General features: G+C 48.8%; 1 protein-coding gene across 6 annotated transcripts in view; it reads right to left on the bottom strand.

Moving 5' to 3' along the window:
* Window positions 1–16,237, bottom strand: part of hth (Meis homeobox homothorax) — a 369,553-nt gene that overhangs the window by 128,080 nt on the left and 225,236 nt on the right. For all 6 annotated transcript variants that reach the window (XM_034321378.2, XM_034321376.2, XM_034321379.2 and 3 more), the window contains one exon: window positions 4,189–4,337. In XM_034321378.2, the coding sequence (XP_034177269.1) occupies window positions 4,189–4,337 (149 nt within the window). The remainder of the gene's footprint in view (window positions 1–4,188; window positions 4,338–16,237) is intronic.

Here is a 16,237-nt window from a genome sequence, read left to right as displayed (position 1 = left end):
ACGCTGTATACGTGTACCAGCACGCGTGTACCTAACGTACGTGTGCGCAGATAATGGCACTGCCGGTTTGCGGTTTGTACCGTAGCAGCATTACCTGCCTTAGATGGCTTATTGATTGCCTCGACTACGCTCCGTTCTCGTGTTACAACATGGAACATCGAATAAGAATCGCCTCGTTTCGAGACGCTCGTTCTCTCGCGCGATCTCTGCTTAGAATCGAATTTATCCTTTCTCTAATTTCCACGTGAATCCCCCAGCAGGTGACCAGAAACCCATTAAAGCTCGATCGCGGTAGATTTAATCAAGATTTTTACCGATGAAATTCGTGCCGAACGCTCATAGAGCACGCTAAGAAACGATTCCGATAGCAAAATTAGTTTTCCTCCCGCGGTTTTGTTGCGATTTATTCGCTCGAAGGAGAGAGAGGGAAAGGAGAAAAAAAAATGAAAGAGCGAAAACGGGGGATGAGATTCCGAGGCGCCAGTCGATTCGCGAAACGGAACTGCACGGCACGAGCAGAACTGGCAAATGTAATTTCGTGAAATGCTTCCATTGATATAAGAAGACCACCGGTGTCTGGGAATAAGGACGCCGAAGAGGCAGCTAGAAGAAGAATCGCGGGAGCAGCGGAAAAAGGCAGAGGTAGAAAATGAAGGAACGAGAGGAAGCAGGGAACGAAGTCGCGGGAAACTGCAAGCTAGACGGATATATCTTCCGAGTAAATTAAAATGGATTATATATGTCGACTCCATCTTCAATCTTCCTTCGTTCTCCATTCCCTCCCCGTACACTCCGGACCATCGGATTATCGTTCGAGCGGCTGGCCGCGAGCAACTGTTGGTCGACGGAAACTTTCGTAATGAATTTTCATTCTTTCGCTAAGATCCTCGTTGGTTAAGCAAGCACAAAGAGTAATCTCTTAACATGCTAACTCTCGCACCACCGACCGCTGGATCGCGGTACATAGTTTCTAATAAGCATCCGAACGATCCAACCGCGGCTCGAAACTTGGCTACAACGTCGTATGAAAATTTCATTCGCTTCGCGTAGGTGAACTCGCGAAACGACTTCCGATGCGGGTAAGAACCTTTTCAAAATTCTACGCGTATCCTACGGACGTTTAATTAGATTTCTACCAAGAGATACACTTGAAAAGTACGCTAGCTAAATCAGAGCGGCAGAGGGTTCTATTTAAACTTCAAGCTTGTTTTCCTATCACGCGACACGTTTTAACCGAGGGAGTCTTTGCCTGGGTTCCGTGGTACACGCTGGGACAAGGACAATTGTACAAGAGACGCGTCGTTTGAAACATTGTTGCTGAAGCAAGAGGCAAGGAAGCGGGTAGAGGGAAGGGGTAGTAGGTCGGCGGGCAGAATTCTGGAAAGGGCAAGTTGGCTGGCGTGGAAGGTCGGCACACCGGAGTCGACCATGATGTATGCTCCTCTTCCGTCTAATTAAACTTGGGGAGGGTCGCAGAGTTGGTTCGTTGGTTGGTTGGTCGGTCAGGTTGGTACGCTGGCTGGTCGGACGGACGTACGTACGGCGTAGGGGTGGTTCGTCGGATGGCTTTCAAAATGACAACCAAGGAGCAACGGAGAAGGAGCGAACAAAGGACCGAGAGAAAGACGTCTCTCCGGGCTCTTTCAACATTCTTGTATCGAATTAACTTCGAACCCTGTTCGATCAAAATGACGATCGAAAGTAAAATCCAACAGATTAACCCTTAAGAAGAAACCGCGTTGTTTACGAAATAATTTAAACGAATAATTTTCACCGATGCTCGCGACTTTTCCGCTCGGATTTTCACGCCGAGTCTCAACATTCCCAGCCACTATTACGAGGCTAAAGACGAACGAGAGGAAGCTTAACAGCGAGGACGATGCGAAGCGTATAAAGCAACTACTCCGCCTCCATCAAATTAATTTAATTTATACGCGCTCGTAGAAGATGCCTCGCGATTTGCTCTCCTCATCGCGCTACCCTCGTATTCGTCTCCTTTGATCTAAACGTCAGCCGAAACACGGCTCCTTTTCTTTCCATTTTCTTCGTCTGCGAACGCGTCTGCGGCTAGCAACGACCGTTCATCTCGTTCCACGTTCGATTCCGGCCATCTATCTATGCTGTTGCCTGAGCTATGCGTCGCTTTCTCAGTGCCCAGCGTCAACGGGGAACGCGGCTCGCGGATCAGAGCCGACTTTCACGAACGGGGACAGCTTATTGGCGAGCCCCGACGAATTCCTTGGCGCGAGTCGCGTCGCGATTCCGAAATGTTTCAGGGACCGGGTGAAATGATATACCTAGCTAGTCTAGTCTACAACCGGTCGAATTATCCCGGTGACTCGTTAGTTTTCCGGTAGATAAATTTCAATTTCGTCAACGAGCACCGATGATAAACGGGAATGATAGAGAATTTTTCAGGAAAATACGCTTTAAGGTTTGCATAGCAAGAAATCTTGTAAGATATCGTCCGGAACATCTGTTCCGTGATAATTAACGAAACGTTGGTAAGAACGTTAGATGCTCGTGGCGGTAAGTCATCAGGGTAGAAAGATTGGGGCGTTAAATCAAGTGCGTCGAGGTCGTAATTCGTTTGGTGGATAAAAAGAACAAGAAAAAAAGAAAAAGAAAAAATGAAGAACGGTAGGTAGGGGCTGTTTTAAGAGGCTGGCACTCGGCTGAATACACACGCTTGGCTCGAGTCAGTTACTCTTTTAGGGCGTAATATGTATCCAGCGCGCCGAATGAATTCCGGTTCACGGTGTACTCGCTTAATCGCTCGTAATAACGGCGAGACGAATGCCCGCGAGACGACTGTCGCGAAAAACCGCTGTAATTTCTGGCAGCGGATACCGGCAGTAACAGCGCGACGAGACCAACCGCGATCATGCTGTTCGTTTCATTCTTATTCCCCGATTGTTACTAATTTATCGGCGCCACGAGCAAGGCTATCGGTAGAGATTCAACGAGAAACGTTTGTGATTTCGAATGATATTCTTCAAAAATACGAAAAATATTGTAACACGTTTTGAAGAAGCAAAAGGAACGCAATCCGCTCGACTTACATTAAAATCCTTTCAAGTCGAATCGTTCTGGAGGATACGATTAACGGAGGAGGAAGGAGGAGACGCATCGTATCGGTACAGCAGCAGGTTCGAGCTCGTCTTTTCAACAGCCAGCGCGATATCGTCATCGAGCAAACAGCGTATATGCATTAAACCATGAACCCACTATCCCCGACGTCATATCCAATACACGTTGTTAGGGGGGTTGCTGAAGCCGGAGCTAGAGAAGCGCGGTGCGACGCGGCGGGATCACCGGAGGGGGTGGTTTGCGGGCTGGTTTCAAGGGTGGCTGCCAACCCAACCCCCCTTGTGCGGTAATGGCATTAACCGAGCTGCAATATGATTACCGCTCTCGCAAGGTAACCTGATCACACCCGAAATCTATGGGGTGTCTGTAGCGCGGGGGACAATGTACCGTGCTTCGAATTGCTCTGCAACGTTACGCAACCGCGGCTACCATCCCCCTCTTCGTTCCTCCACAAGTTGAAATATAAATTCAAATTTCGTCTGGAATCTTAATTTAGCTTTGTCTTCTAACGAAATTCCTTTTATCACCTTCTACGTCAAAAATTTCTTTTTTAACCCCGTCTATAATCGATAAGCCTAAATTGGAATTTGAATTTCTTCCTCGAGTCTATTTCTTTCTATCCCTCTTCCATCCCTTTAATCGCGTTGCGTTTTTTTGCAGCTCAGATTACCCGTGAATCATTAGATGGCCGGCCCCCGTTAGAATCGGAAAACGGCATCGTGGCACCGCTCCTTATCTCGGCATTAGAAGATTAGTGTACCCTCTCTTCGTCAACGAACGCGTTTTTCCGTCCTCGCGTTCTTTCCGTTTCGACCTTTAACTCCCATCGGCCGGGATAAAAGCAATTTAGGAAATGTTTCCTTTTTGCCCGCTCGATTTCGTTCAGTCGTTTGTCTTGGTCGTATTAAGCGCGGCTCGATAAGCGAATGACCGCCGATAAAGGCTGTACTCGAAGATTGTACCGAAGATTAAAAGAACGGAGAATGATTTTTCCAATTATTTTCACCCAAGAAAAAGAGACGGATTCTTGATGAAGGACGAGCTAGAGTGTACAGTTACGTGGACAATAGACGATGAAAAACAACTGTAGACACTTACCGTGAGGTGTTGAAACAGCCACGCCCTGAGGATGTTGGTCGCCACCTTGGGGAAGATACCTCTCTTCTTCTGGTTCTTCTTACCCGACGAATCGTCGTCTTCCTCCCCGGTGCCCTCGCCGCTTCCGATACTCGCGTTACTCGCGTCACCTGCAATCAATTAAAATATTGTTCATTTTACAATTTACAATGGTCGCAGTATTAAAGCAGAAGGGTTGACGACAAAAGTGATAAGAAAATTTCACAAGGCGATCTTCGACGAAATTCCCGTATGTATATTATTAAGGGTGAGATTTTCGAGAGGTTTAAAGCAAGCGCCCGATTTTCGGTGCAAAGTAGACTGAGCGATAACTACCTCACCCCCTAGGCCGGTTCCCATGCATACAAACACCATTAAGCCACCCGCAATCACCCTGTCCCTCTTTCGTTCAACCACCCCCCTGTAAACGTTCTAGCCCCGATTCCGAGGCTGCCGCCTCTTTTCCTCCCTTATTTTCCAACCCCCAGAGCGCATTAATTCCCCGTCATTTATCAATCTTAGCTTTTTAATTGCACGGTCACCGGGGACTCGAGCAGCGAGACGGTAATGAGAGATATTAAGACGGCTTACGGTCACGCTTTACCGAGGCAAATATCATTTTTATAAATTATCGTACCGGAGTCATTTCCAGGTACACCCCTGCCCCTTCGAACCCATTTCCCGTCAGATCCATTCAGCTCGCATTAATTAAGACAGGAGTTGATGAACTCGTCGGATGCCAAACTTTTTGTACGATATCTAATACAAATTTTGTTCAATTCTTTCAATATCTAAAAAAGAAAGGATTCTTACGGAAGTGTATAGAAATGAAATCGATAGTTAACGAAGACGGTGATGATCGAAATTCACCTGGTGTGCCGGCCGATCGATCTCGTTAGAACGGCCGGAAGTTCGAGGTTCCCTTTGTTCCTTTCTCTCTCTCTCTGTCGATCGGCGCGAAAGGAATACGGCAGGCTACTTACGCCGACGGATTATAAATGACCGAGCCTTATCGTGCTGCCCAAGGCTCCGGTTCCCAAGGTTCTATCGTAACAGAGAGATCAGGGTGAGCCCGGTGCTCCCAGGGGTTTCACGATGACAGGTCGCCCGGGGGCGCCGGCCAGCCAGCCCTCCCTCCCTCTCCCCGAAGAACGGACTCGTGGCCGAGATTAACTTTGAATTCGTCGAGCGAAAAAGGGTGGTCGGTCGAGGCACGTCGAAAAGAGGAGGAAAAATTTGTCCGTCGTTGCGACGGACGGAGCGGAACGACGGGAGATCGATGGAAATCCGAGCCGAACGCGACGTTCTCCTGGACCGACTTAAGGCCGGGGAAAATCGAGGGAAAACGATCGACTTCGATCAGACTTCCTGCGACCACCTGCCATCCCGATTCGACGAGATTTGCAATCTGATCGAATACTACGGACCGATGGGATTAACGGTGCGTTTCAATGTCAAATCCCTGATAGGAATTTTACTTTCTGTTTCAAATCTTCCTAAATCGATGATCTACGAAATATTCATTAAAAAATGACAGAAGCGTTTTCGAGGAGGAATCGTTGGCGTAATAACGACCGAGAAATCACGTCATCCCGATGAATCCTCACGGTCGGTTGAACAAGGAGCCAGGAATCTCGGCGTCAATCCGTTTCCCTCTCTCGAGGTGGTTGTTTTCGTCCAATGGACAAGAGTGCCGTTTGCGGTGGTCCTTGCTGCTCGCAACAAAAACGACGTCAGATCCTCTTCCTTCTCCACCCTCGTCTGTTCCAGCCTCGTAATGGCGAGCCTGTGCAAGCGAATAAACGCGGTCTAGAGGCGCGCGGAACGGCCGGCAGCCGGCTAGCGGAATAACGGAATGGCCAGCGGAGCGTCCCCCTGATTGCAGTTAATTTACTCGGTGAATCGAGTTAATGTAGCGTGCCGATCGTACGCTGCCGTTACCCGTGCCCTGACGTATCGGTCGAAGAAGCAACGTTGCTGGCCTGCACGTCAGGAATTTCTCATTTCCGCGAGAGAAACTAATCCGAAACGAAAAACGAAGCTCCTCGTGCTGGGCAAGAAACGGAAGATGAAGAGATACGGTGTCGAAGGAGGCTGGTACGCGTCGATGCTTCTTTGGGACAAATCTGGTGCACGAAACGAGGAAGAGAAGATTTGTGACCGAGGCTCTTCCGATAAAAGCACCGCTAACACGTGGGTTACCGATACAGAAACATCAGTTCAACTCATTCGCAGTTATTTCGCTTAGATTTTTAACGAGCATTCGCCTGGTTCCTAATTAACTTACAAAGTTTTATCAAAGTTTACGCGCCCTGCTATGACAAGGTAATCCAAACAAGAGATTTTGATTCCTATCGAACATCCTGCGATAAATTTCCACCTATCTAATTTACCCGAGTCCGTACAACGATTTCATCTAACGTACGATGTATCTAGTTTCCCGCCACGTCGAAGCAACAAATTACAATTAAGAATCCCACCTGATCGTGCGCGTAATCCGGCTGCGCTGTTACTCGCGCGTGACCGATAAGGGGAACCGGTGTTTCTCAGCCCTGGCAACTCGATCAAGATCGACGAGTCACGGTGTATCCTGAGATAGAGTCTCTCTAGCGCGACCATTAGAAAACACACGGGACGTTAGAAAACAATTTCCACCGTCCTGCGTGTACGGGACGAGTTCGTCGTAGTTCGTCGGAAACGAAAGGGATCGCGCGGCTGGTTGAAATTTAGCGGGGCGATAAATCGCGAGAGGAAAAGTCGCGAAAATTGTGCGCGGCATCGGGCGTTGCGCGCGTGTACTCTCGGCCCGTACGACGCGTTTACGAGTCGGTCGCAACAGAGGGGCACCGCCATCCAAGCCATATCGTACTCGTGTTGATTTACGCGGCGCACCGCGCATTTTTACTGCCGCGTTATAGAGATTTAAGTGCAGCCAATTATACGTTTACACCGTTTCTCCCCTACGGAGATCAGACGCGAAGAGAATCAACCAGGTCCTCCTGTCGACCAACGCGGACGTCGAGAGGAGAATACCATTCTCTGTCTCTCCTCGTGCTTCTTTCTTTCGAGCTGTCGCGGGCTATACTTAGCCGATGGGTCAAGAATAAGCCGAGTCTCACGGCGGCCTGACTATTCGCTATTTCGAGAGGTCGAACGACGCGGACGCGAACGAAACGCGCGCCCTGGAAAGCGTCTTTTGCTATCAATGAAAATACTCGGTGGTTGTCGCGGTTCGATAAAACTTTCTAACGTCTGATCGTGGCAGAATCGGAATGAGAAGAGCCGGCAGCGTGGACGCTCGAGCGAGCACCACCGCGGTTGGTCGTGGAAATAATAAGCGGCAATGATGGTAATAATCGTGATCGGAAACCAATGAAGCGGACGTACGTGATCATTAGCGAGAAAAGTACGCCACGGGCAGGCGTAAACGCCACGATAACACGATTATTCAGTGGATAGCAGGTAGCAATTAACGTCACGCCTCGCGAGCCGTCATTTTTACCGGCGACCCACGAGTGCAGCTCGGACAAAAGGGATCCTCCGGCCGATGACGACAGCCAAACGAACGGAGGCTCGACCATCGAACACTATACGTGTTCCTTGGATCTCTAGCTCTATTTGGTGTGGCCGACGCGGACCGTCGAAATAAACTGCGCATATGGCCACCGAAAATAAACTCCTTATTCCCATCCCGTCGAACCGAGGACCCTGTTCCCGTCGGCTTCTTCCCTTTCTTCCTTTCCTCTCGCGCCACCTCATCCCTGTGCCATCGTACAACCGCGTGGATCCGCTTCGAACCCATCGACCCGCGCGAGTACAGCGTGAAACCGTCCCGATCTTGCACCACCGTCGCGGAGGTAGAGAATGCATACCGGATACCGGGACATTTATTTGCTGCCACCCGCGGAAGAACGAAAGAGGAAACGAAGGAGAATAAGTACGGTACACCTCTGCGGATATCATGTTTCAACGCGTCGCATGGGTTTCTTTTCGTGCGAGGGTGCGCTGCTAATTTTGGATTTTTCTATCGGCTGTCGCGGGAATTATTAATAGTATCGATTTGATATCATTCCAATCATTACCTAAAGCAAACGGAAAGTTTAGTAAAATTTTCCGTGTACATCAGAAGTTTTGGCAACCGACTTGGCAGTGGACGATAGCGGGATTACTTCTAAGTATAATTCAGCGTGGAAGGCAACTATATCGGCGGATTATTTTCAGGCAAATTGCAACGAGTAACGTCGTTGAAATTTGACAAAATATCACCGTTAAAGCTCGGGATTTATTTATTGATATTAGAGGATGTGAAATATGAAAGGGGTTAAATCAAGCCCCCGATATGTATGCACGCATATTTCATTTTTCAAAACACACGGTGAACGTCACGCCGAAAAAAAAAAATAAATAAATAAAACGCGCAACAAAGAACGAGACTCGTTAAGTGGAAAATTTAATATCCCATGCTTTTGTATGATGTAATATACGCAATAAAACGTTCCTAGCGTTTTTACCTGGTTTTTTACGCGCCCAGGCTACAAAATATAGTCATTCCCCTGTATGTTTTAGATTCGAGCGCTATAAAATCACCCTTCGTTGAAACTCTCACCCACCTTTGTTAAGTTCAGAATCATTCGAAATTACACCCTCTGTAAGTAGAGAAATGACCTAGTAAATGGTGGACTGAGATAGAAAAGCTCCTCAAGGAAATAGAAAAATGTTTCTCAAGCAACTGAAAGTCTCGAAAGGGGTCAACGGACCAAAACACGCGTATTCGTTCGGCCTCGACAAGCTAGCACGGGCAGAGGCCTCGTTCGACGATTCCAAAACTATTTTCGTCGATGAGAAATGCAGCTCGACGGATCGTGGCCCACCCTGTACTCCCTGCGTGGTTGGTTCCCTCTTTTTTTTTTTTCATACGAGAGCCAGCCCTCTTCCGGCGGTCGCGCGGTTGAACATCGCCTCGGTCGATTTGCCGTGGCGTGAACGTATCTCGAGCGGTCGCGGTCGCGGCACGATGCGACAAGGCCGACAAGCCGCTTAATCCGAGAATCTGCTTAACCGAAAGATTAATCGGCGATCGTGGGAGAGACGAGGCGTCCGCGGTGTCGCGGTGACGGCGTCCCGCGGCAACAAAATCGGCCCGCGTCGCCGTGCACAGCGGCGCGCACACTTTGTAGGAGTTTGTCTTACAAATGAGCCGAGCGACGGGGATAATTTAGTATGCTGCGGCCGCCAGCGTTAACCTTTCGCCGTGCGACACTCGGACACGCTCGTTACGCTTTGCTTAGTATCCTGGCTATGCCTTGTCCCACCTAGACACCGGCTGATTATCCATCGCTGAAGAAACGATTGCGCTCTCCCACCACCGTGAAACCGAACATTTCTCTCATTAAAATAAGCTATATAGCATGGGTAGTGCGAATAATCGTCTCTCGAAATAGGTCTCTCTTCTTGGTCCGCCATCGGGCGAGTTTTCACGAAATTCCTGTAGCCCCGATGACGCAAGAGATCGTCGCCAGGGAATGAGAGCCGACTCGAAGACGAAAATACCGACCTATCGTGAAACGGTCGCGGAGAACGCGAGTCGAAGGGTCGAAGGAAAGAAGGAGGATACCGAATTTGTACGGATTAACGAGCAGAGTTGCTGGATTCCTGGAATACCGAGCCTCGTCCGAGCGTGTTTTGTGATTTTTCGAAAAACGCTCCGAAACGTCCCCGGTGATCGAACGTGCTCCGATTTTCATCATTGTTTACACAAACTTGGGAAAACGTTGAAACGAAACGGCGAACGGTCCAAGTGGTCGAAAGAGAAACACGCGTTTTTCGACACCTGACGCTACTCGTCAACCGGTAAACGTCGGATGTCCGCCGTTTATTTATCAAGTCGAAATAGAAACTATTAATAGATCTCGTAAGGGACCAAGTCTTCGTTTCTCGAAATTATTTGGCACTTCATGCTCCGTCGAACGCGTTCAACGTGCGGCTGACAACGCTCGAAGAATTACGATGCACTTTTCTCGAACGGGCCAACAATGTAGCTCGGCTGTAAAATATAGCCCGTAATTAACAGACAAACCAGAGTACCTTCTTAGTTTGTAATAATCTAAATGACCGTACGAAATAGAATTTCCAGTTGGTATTCTGAAACCTTTTATTGCGAATTAATTGGCAAATAAATTACCACGTAGTTTGGTTCGAAGTAAGAAATGATAAGTATCTGAATCTAACAAAGCATCGAAGCCGATCGTATCAAACGCTGTTCACTTCTACTTTACATAATCAAGGAATGTTACCGTATGAATCTTTTAATTATTTATCAACGGTATCTCGTTGCGCTTTACCTTCTCAATTATCGATACTCGCAACTACCGTTTCTCAATCGTGTTGCAATCACGATAAAGGCTTTAGCTCCTATCTACGATCTTACTGAATCCTCGATGACGAAAGCCAGCTTACGTAACTTTGAAAAAAAAACATCTACGATTCCGTCTCATCGAGTAGTCTAACAATATTGAAAATCTTGCAATAGGAAATACCTTTACGACAAAAATAGATAAAAGGTTGAGCCAGCAAAGTGTGCGGTAGTCAAAGGTTAACGCGCCTTTTGCCGTACCCTTCAATTTATAGATCCAAAGTGTATAATTTAAATTTCACTTTGTGTAACCACTGCTCGTCAATTATAACAAAGAAAATAATAAAAACGGAGCTGGCAAACGACGAAGAAAAAGTTTGAAGATACACCTGGAAAGAAAGCGATCGGGGACGAGAAAAGGGGCTAGCTGAGGATCGAGCGAGCGGTTGATTGAGACATCGACGGAGCGGCTGTGACAGTTATCTGATTCATGGACATGCCGAGTATATTTTATGCCGTACGACCTATGAATACAGATCGATCGGACGCGGGACAGCGGCGAATGCGGTGGCGGCCGCTTCGCTGGCCCCGACGAGATCATAGGTGCCTCCTCCTCGTATACGGATATATCAATTACGCGCGCGTACGCGAACCTCGCGACACGTAGCAACGCGAAGAAGAAGCGACCGAGCGTCGCGGTTAGACGGACCGCTCCGCGGGGAACATCGCATTACGATTCATCAGGCGTCCGGCCTACCAGTTCCGCCAGGATCCGCCGAGATACTTATCCGCTAACAATCCACGTGATAAATCGCCGATTTGTATCGACGTTTCCCCGTCGGCCCTATAGAAAACGACACGGATTAAAGGAGCTACGTCGTCTGAAGTTCCAAAGGAAACCAACTCGACGCTTCGAATTAGTGCCATTATCAATTTCCTCCTTCGATTTTACATCTACCGGACTATTATTCGTGGTACACTTTATCACGATCGAAGATGCCGAAAAAAAAATCCTAGGCTAGCAAATAACGATCAGGACTTAGTTAACGCGAGCATTAACGTTGTCGGTGGTAACGCGATATCTCGGCTGACGTTTCGACGACGAGGAGGACGCGAAATTATCGCGGCATGCAAATCGAGAAGAGGAGATTCGAATCTTGAGACGCGCGATCCTCGCGACCGATACACGGTTAAGCTTGTCTACCGGCGCAGCGTCCGTAATGGAAGGTGAAACGTAACGAGAAACGTAGAAAGCAACGAGAGATATCAGAGTGTGGCCGATGCTGGCAGCCAAGCACGTACGGAGATTGCGCTAATTAATGCCACGGGAGCGAGAGGACGGTTGCTGCGGGTTCGCTGATGTGCTGCCGTTGCGAACGACGCTGTTACAATGATAATTACCGGCGGAACGTGAGGCTCCGTCTTAATTGGGACTACCGGGGCGAATTAATAACGCGACACGCCAACGATGACCCCTTACGCGACACCTTCGTGAGACATCGAACGCTCGCTCTTCGTCGTTTCATCCACGAGACGGACACGACTTGCTCGAACGTTCATTAAGGGAAATGTAATTTCTATGCTAAGCGAAGTTGCATTTGATCGCGATGTAAAAATCGGGAATGCGAAGCACCGCATTCGATTATCGTTTCGAGTCGTCTCGAAGTGGAAACGTTCGTTCGTGGAATAGGCGATAAAATCGGTCTGGTAGAAATAAAAGTGTTGCCGGAGCGATGGACCACCGGTGGATAGACGCTCGGCGACGTCGCGGCGCTCTACTCACGAACCTCTTCTTCCTTCTGCATCTTGACTTACGGGGATCCGACGCTTTCTCTACATGTGACGAGCACGTGTCTCGAACTTGTACATATCGGCTTTCGTCTTGGAATTAGTGAGCAGAGAAAGAGAGAAAGACGGCGGAGTTTCGAGACGAACGGAAGGGTTTACTTTTTGTCACCGTGTGCGGTGTCGCGACGCGTTTAAACTTTTCGTCATGCATCACGACGCGTTAACTCCCGTTTATTTCCAGTGGCCCTTCTGCCACATATTTATAACCTAATCGGGTGCGAACGCGTCGAAACTCCCCCTCGAACGGTCGCTATCTATATTTACTAGAGACGCGATCCAACTTGTGTACCAATATCGCGACCATCTTACAATCTCGTTTGATTATCGTCAATGGTACACGAATATACAGCGAAACAAAAGCGCGTTCTCTTCAAAATTGATTTCCTTGAATATAACAAAGTTTCATGAAATTGCCAAGAAGATCAATGCGCCCGTTCGTTCGCGGACCGCTCCATTAACCGGCTAATTATCGCACCGAGAGAAAGGTGTAGAACCGCGAAAGTCTTAATATCAGCGATCAGTCAAGTCGGCTAGAAATTCGTCCCCGAAGCCTGCACCGATACGAACGCGGGTTCTTGGCCCGGCCGAAAGAGAAACAGCAACAGGAGCGAGCGTAACGAAGAGGGAGTAAAGAGAAATGGGCGCCGGTGGCCAGTAATGAGCCAGAAAACTGGCGACAGCTCTGCTATGCCCCTCTATATCCTATCCAAACGAGACGAAGCGCGATATTGTACGACGACGCGACGTTCTCTCGCGTCTACCATCCGCTCGCACACATTGTGTCGGTGGTGCACACGCGGGCCCATAACTCACCGCTGCTGGCCCGCAGGCCCGTCTTGTTAGCGCCCTGCAGAAACCGAACCGAGAAGGACCTCTGCTAACTATCATACCGTCTGTTCCACCGATATACGCAGAACCCGCTCGAAACGGGACGAGAAACAACAGAAGAAAAAGGAGGAAGCGAACGAGACGGGATTGCAAACTTGAAATTTTAGACTTTTTATCACAGGAAACAAAATAAATCTTTTGAAAAGAATCAAATTTTCCAAATTTCAGATCAAAGAAGAAATTGGTAAACCTAGCAAATGGGGGTTAGAAGCAGTTGAATGAGAAAGGAAGAACCATACCTCCCGCTTTTTCTTCCTCCATCCATGATCCTCTGCCTCCGCCAACGCGCATAAATGCATAGCTATCTCCGACCGCATCTTCCCCGGCGGAACGAGCGAACGAAAAGAGTGCGTTATCGGTGCCTTCGACCTGATAAATCCCCCCACCGAAAGAATAATGAGTCGACATTATTCATGCTGACCCGTCAGCGTCGCTCGACCGGTCCACCACTGTTCTGCCATCTTTCTCATTCCTTTTGCTCGGAGCCCGACGTTTTCGACGCATCGCCATTAGGGGTTCCTCGGGATCGACAACGGGGCCCCCGGCGATATTAGGATGCGAGCTTAGGCTGGATCGAATGGAATTTGCTTCGACCACGAGAAGTTTGGTCGATATCACGACCGAGACTTTTCGTATCAACGGCCATCGCGGGGTCATAAATTATCAGGGAACACGGAAGGACAACGCGACTGTAATGTCCCACGGTCACGAGGATGAGACACTGTTAGCCGAGAATGATTATCGAGGACATTAGTTTCTTTAGAGGATACCCGACGACACGCGTAATTGGGTTAAGTTGTGATAAACTTATTTTGGAATTTGAGAGGAAAAAATATGGTGGGAAATCAATATCCGTCTGGATGGACGATGATCGCTAGCTTCAGCTAGTCGCAGCCGAGTCGAGCGACAGTTGTAACTGTTTCGATGCAATTTCCGCTCTCGGTCAGAAACAAAACTCTCGCTATTCCGCTACGACTAGAATCGAACCATCGTCCCACACGCATCTATCCGTGACGTTGAGTGACACGTTTAGCGCTCGCCGTCCGTTTTATTACGGTACCCGTTTCGCAAACCACCCCCTGCCCCTTTCAATTCTCCCGTATAATAAAACACTGGCCGACAAATTCGCCGCTGGAAAGCAGGCATCAGAAAGCTCGGCATCGTTCGAGCGACGATGATGACGCGACTTTGCTCTCCGCTCGAACTGCCCTTAATTTCCCATAAACCCGTCGATAACTTCGGCGAACGTTGTAAACGTGATTTACCGTTCACCCTTTCTATTTCCATAGTCTCTTGTTTCCGTCTGATTAACACGCTTTGCTTTTTCCTCCTGTCCATGGACGACCGACGGGTATACGAAGAAAAATTTCAACCACGAGGGAGCCGAATGGGAAGAGGACGATGTAGAAAAAGGTAGTTTGTTGCCGCCCGTCTTTTGGACGCGCCGCGTTATTCAGCGGCTAGTCTGGACTCGCTTAAGTGCTCCGGTGACTTACATCCCTGTGGGGCAAGGGCGCGTTATGGGGGCGTGACCGTGTATCGTCCCGTCAGGGATCGGACGTGTAATGGAAAGTTTGTCGAAAGCCAGAAAGGTCGACCCCGTCCTATCCTCCATTGGGGAAAATAAATTATTCTTTATTTTACTTTACTTCTATTTCACGAAAAATCATTAACTCCAATGAAAATTCCAAAATCATTTTACAACAATCTTCGACGAAGCAATCTTTCGGATGATGGAAAGGGGTGGTGTACGAAACAGCTTGTAGCGGATATCGAATGGCTGCTCGAATCTCAAGGGTGCTCGAACGGGAAGCGGCGCGGTACCGAGAGTCGAAACGGGTACTTACGATCAACTGGCGCAGCGAGGCATCGCCGGCGATACATCATCCGGAGTACGCTTATCTCTGCCGGATCTGCCATCTCGACGGACCCTCGGTTTCTATCGAACAATACCTGGCGCGAGATTGTACCCTGGTCGCAGGAGATCGTGGCCGAGTTACCGCGTTTTAAGCCATTAAAATTTTTGCGAGAACGCAGCTATTATACAACAGGTTCGCGAAAGGTGAAGGTGTACGACGAAAACTTTCGTCAAATAACTCTTCGCGAAGGCTTAATAACAGCGTGGTCCTAATACGAGCATACACAGAGACACCGAGAACCCATAAGGATACGCGAAGTGGCGTCGGTGATTGGAAAGCTGTCTAGGAATCCGCGGACGTTCGTCTAATCAGCTCGGCGCGATTATTATCTCCATTTGAAGCGTACGCGCGGAACGTTTCGCGGCGCATATACGACCGCCTAATATGGCGGTACGTCTCATTGGCTGCCTTAGGTGGATACGGATCGTTCTTTCCTTCGTTCCCCGCTGTTCCAGAGACTCTTTGGTCGGCTCTCGAAAGCGCGAGAGTCGTCTTAACACAGGCTCGCACACATATGTTTCAGTGAAGGTGGGAGAGAGGTGCTGAACATCCCGTGAAGAGAGGAACGGGAGGAAAGAAGTTAGAGGAGGGCCGTGCGTGTTCGTGGGATGGAGGCAGCATTCCATCAAACCAGACTCCATCTTACGTACGTCTAACCTCCGGGCAACGCGTATCTCCCAGCTTCTGTCTCCTTTCTACTCTCTTCGTTACACGTTCCTCTTTTTCCGTCCTTCCTCTTGTCTCTCAATTCGATCGAGCGTTTTTTCTCCGCACCGTGTAAAGTCCGGGTGGGATCAAGGGATCGCCGATCGGTAGGACAGAGGCGAACGATTAGTTTCTATTATTTTCGTACGACTGAAAAGTGGATGGTCGCGACGGGACGCGAAGAAGGCACCCTCGAAAACTGAAATAGCCGAACGACGAATAACCGTCGATTCCGTCCGCGATGTATATCCGACGAATGATGCAACAGAGAAAAGAAAAGGAACGGTCGGGTCGGATACTTCTCGGGAAGAGTCACGGT

This window comes from Osmia lignaria, chromosome 12 (genome assembly GCF_051020975.1).
Source record: "Osmia lignaria lignaria isolate PbOS001 chromosome 12, iyOsmLign1, whole genome shotgun sequence".
Classification (NCBI taxonomy): Eukaryota; Metazoa; Arthropoda; class Insecta; order Hymenoptera; family Megachilidae; genus Osmia; species Osmia lignaria.
This window is presented reverse-complemented; position numbering and strand designations above follow the sequence as displayed.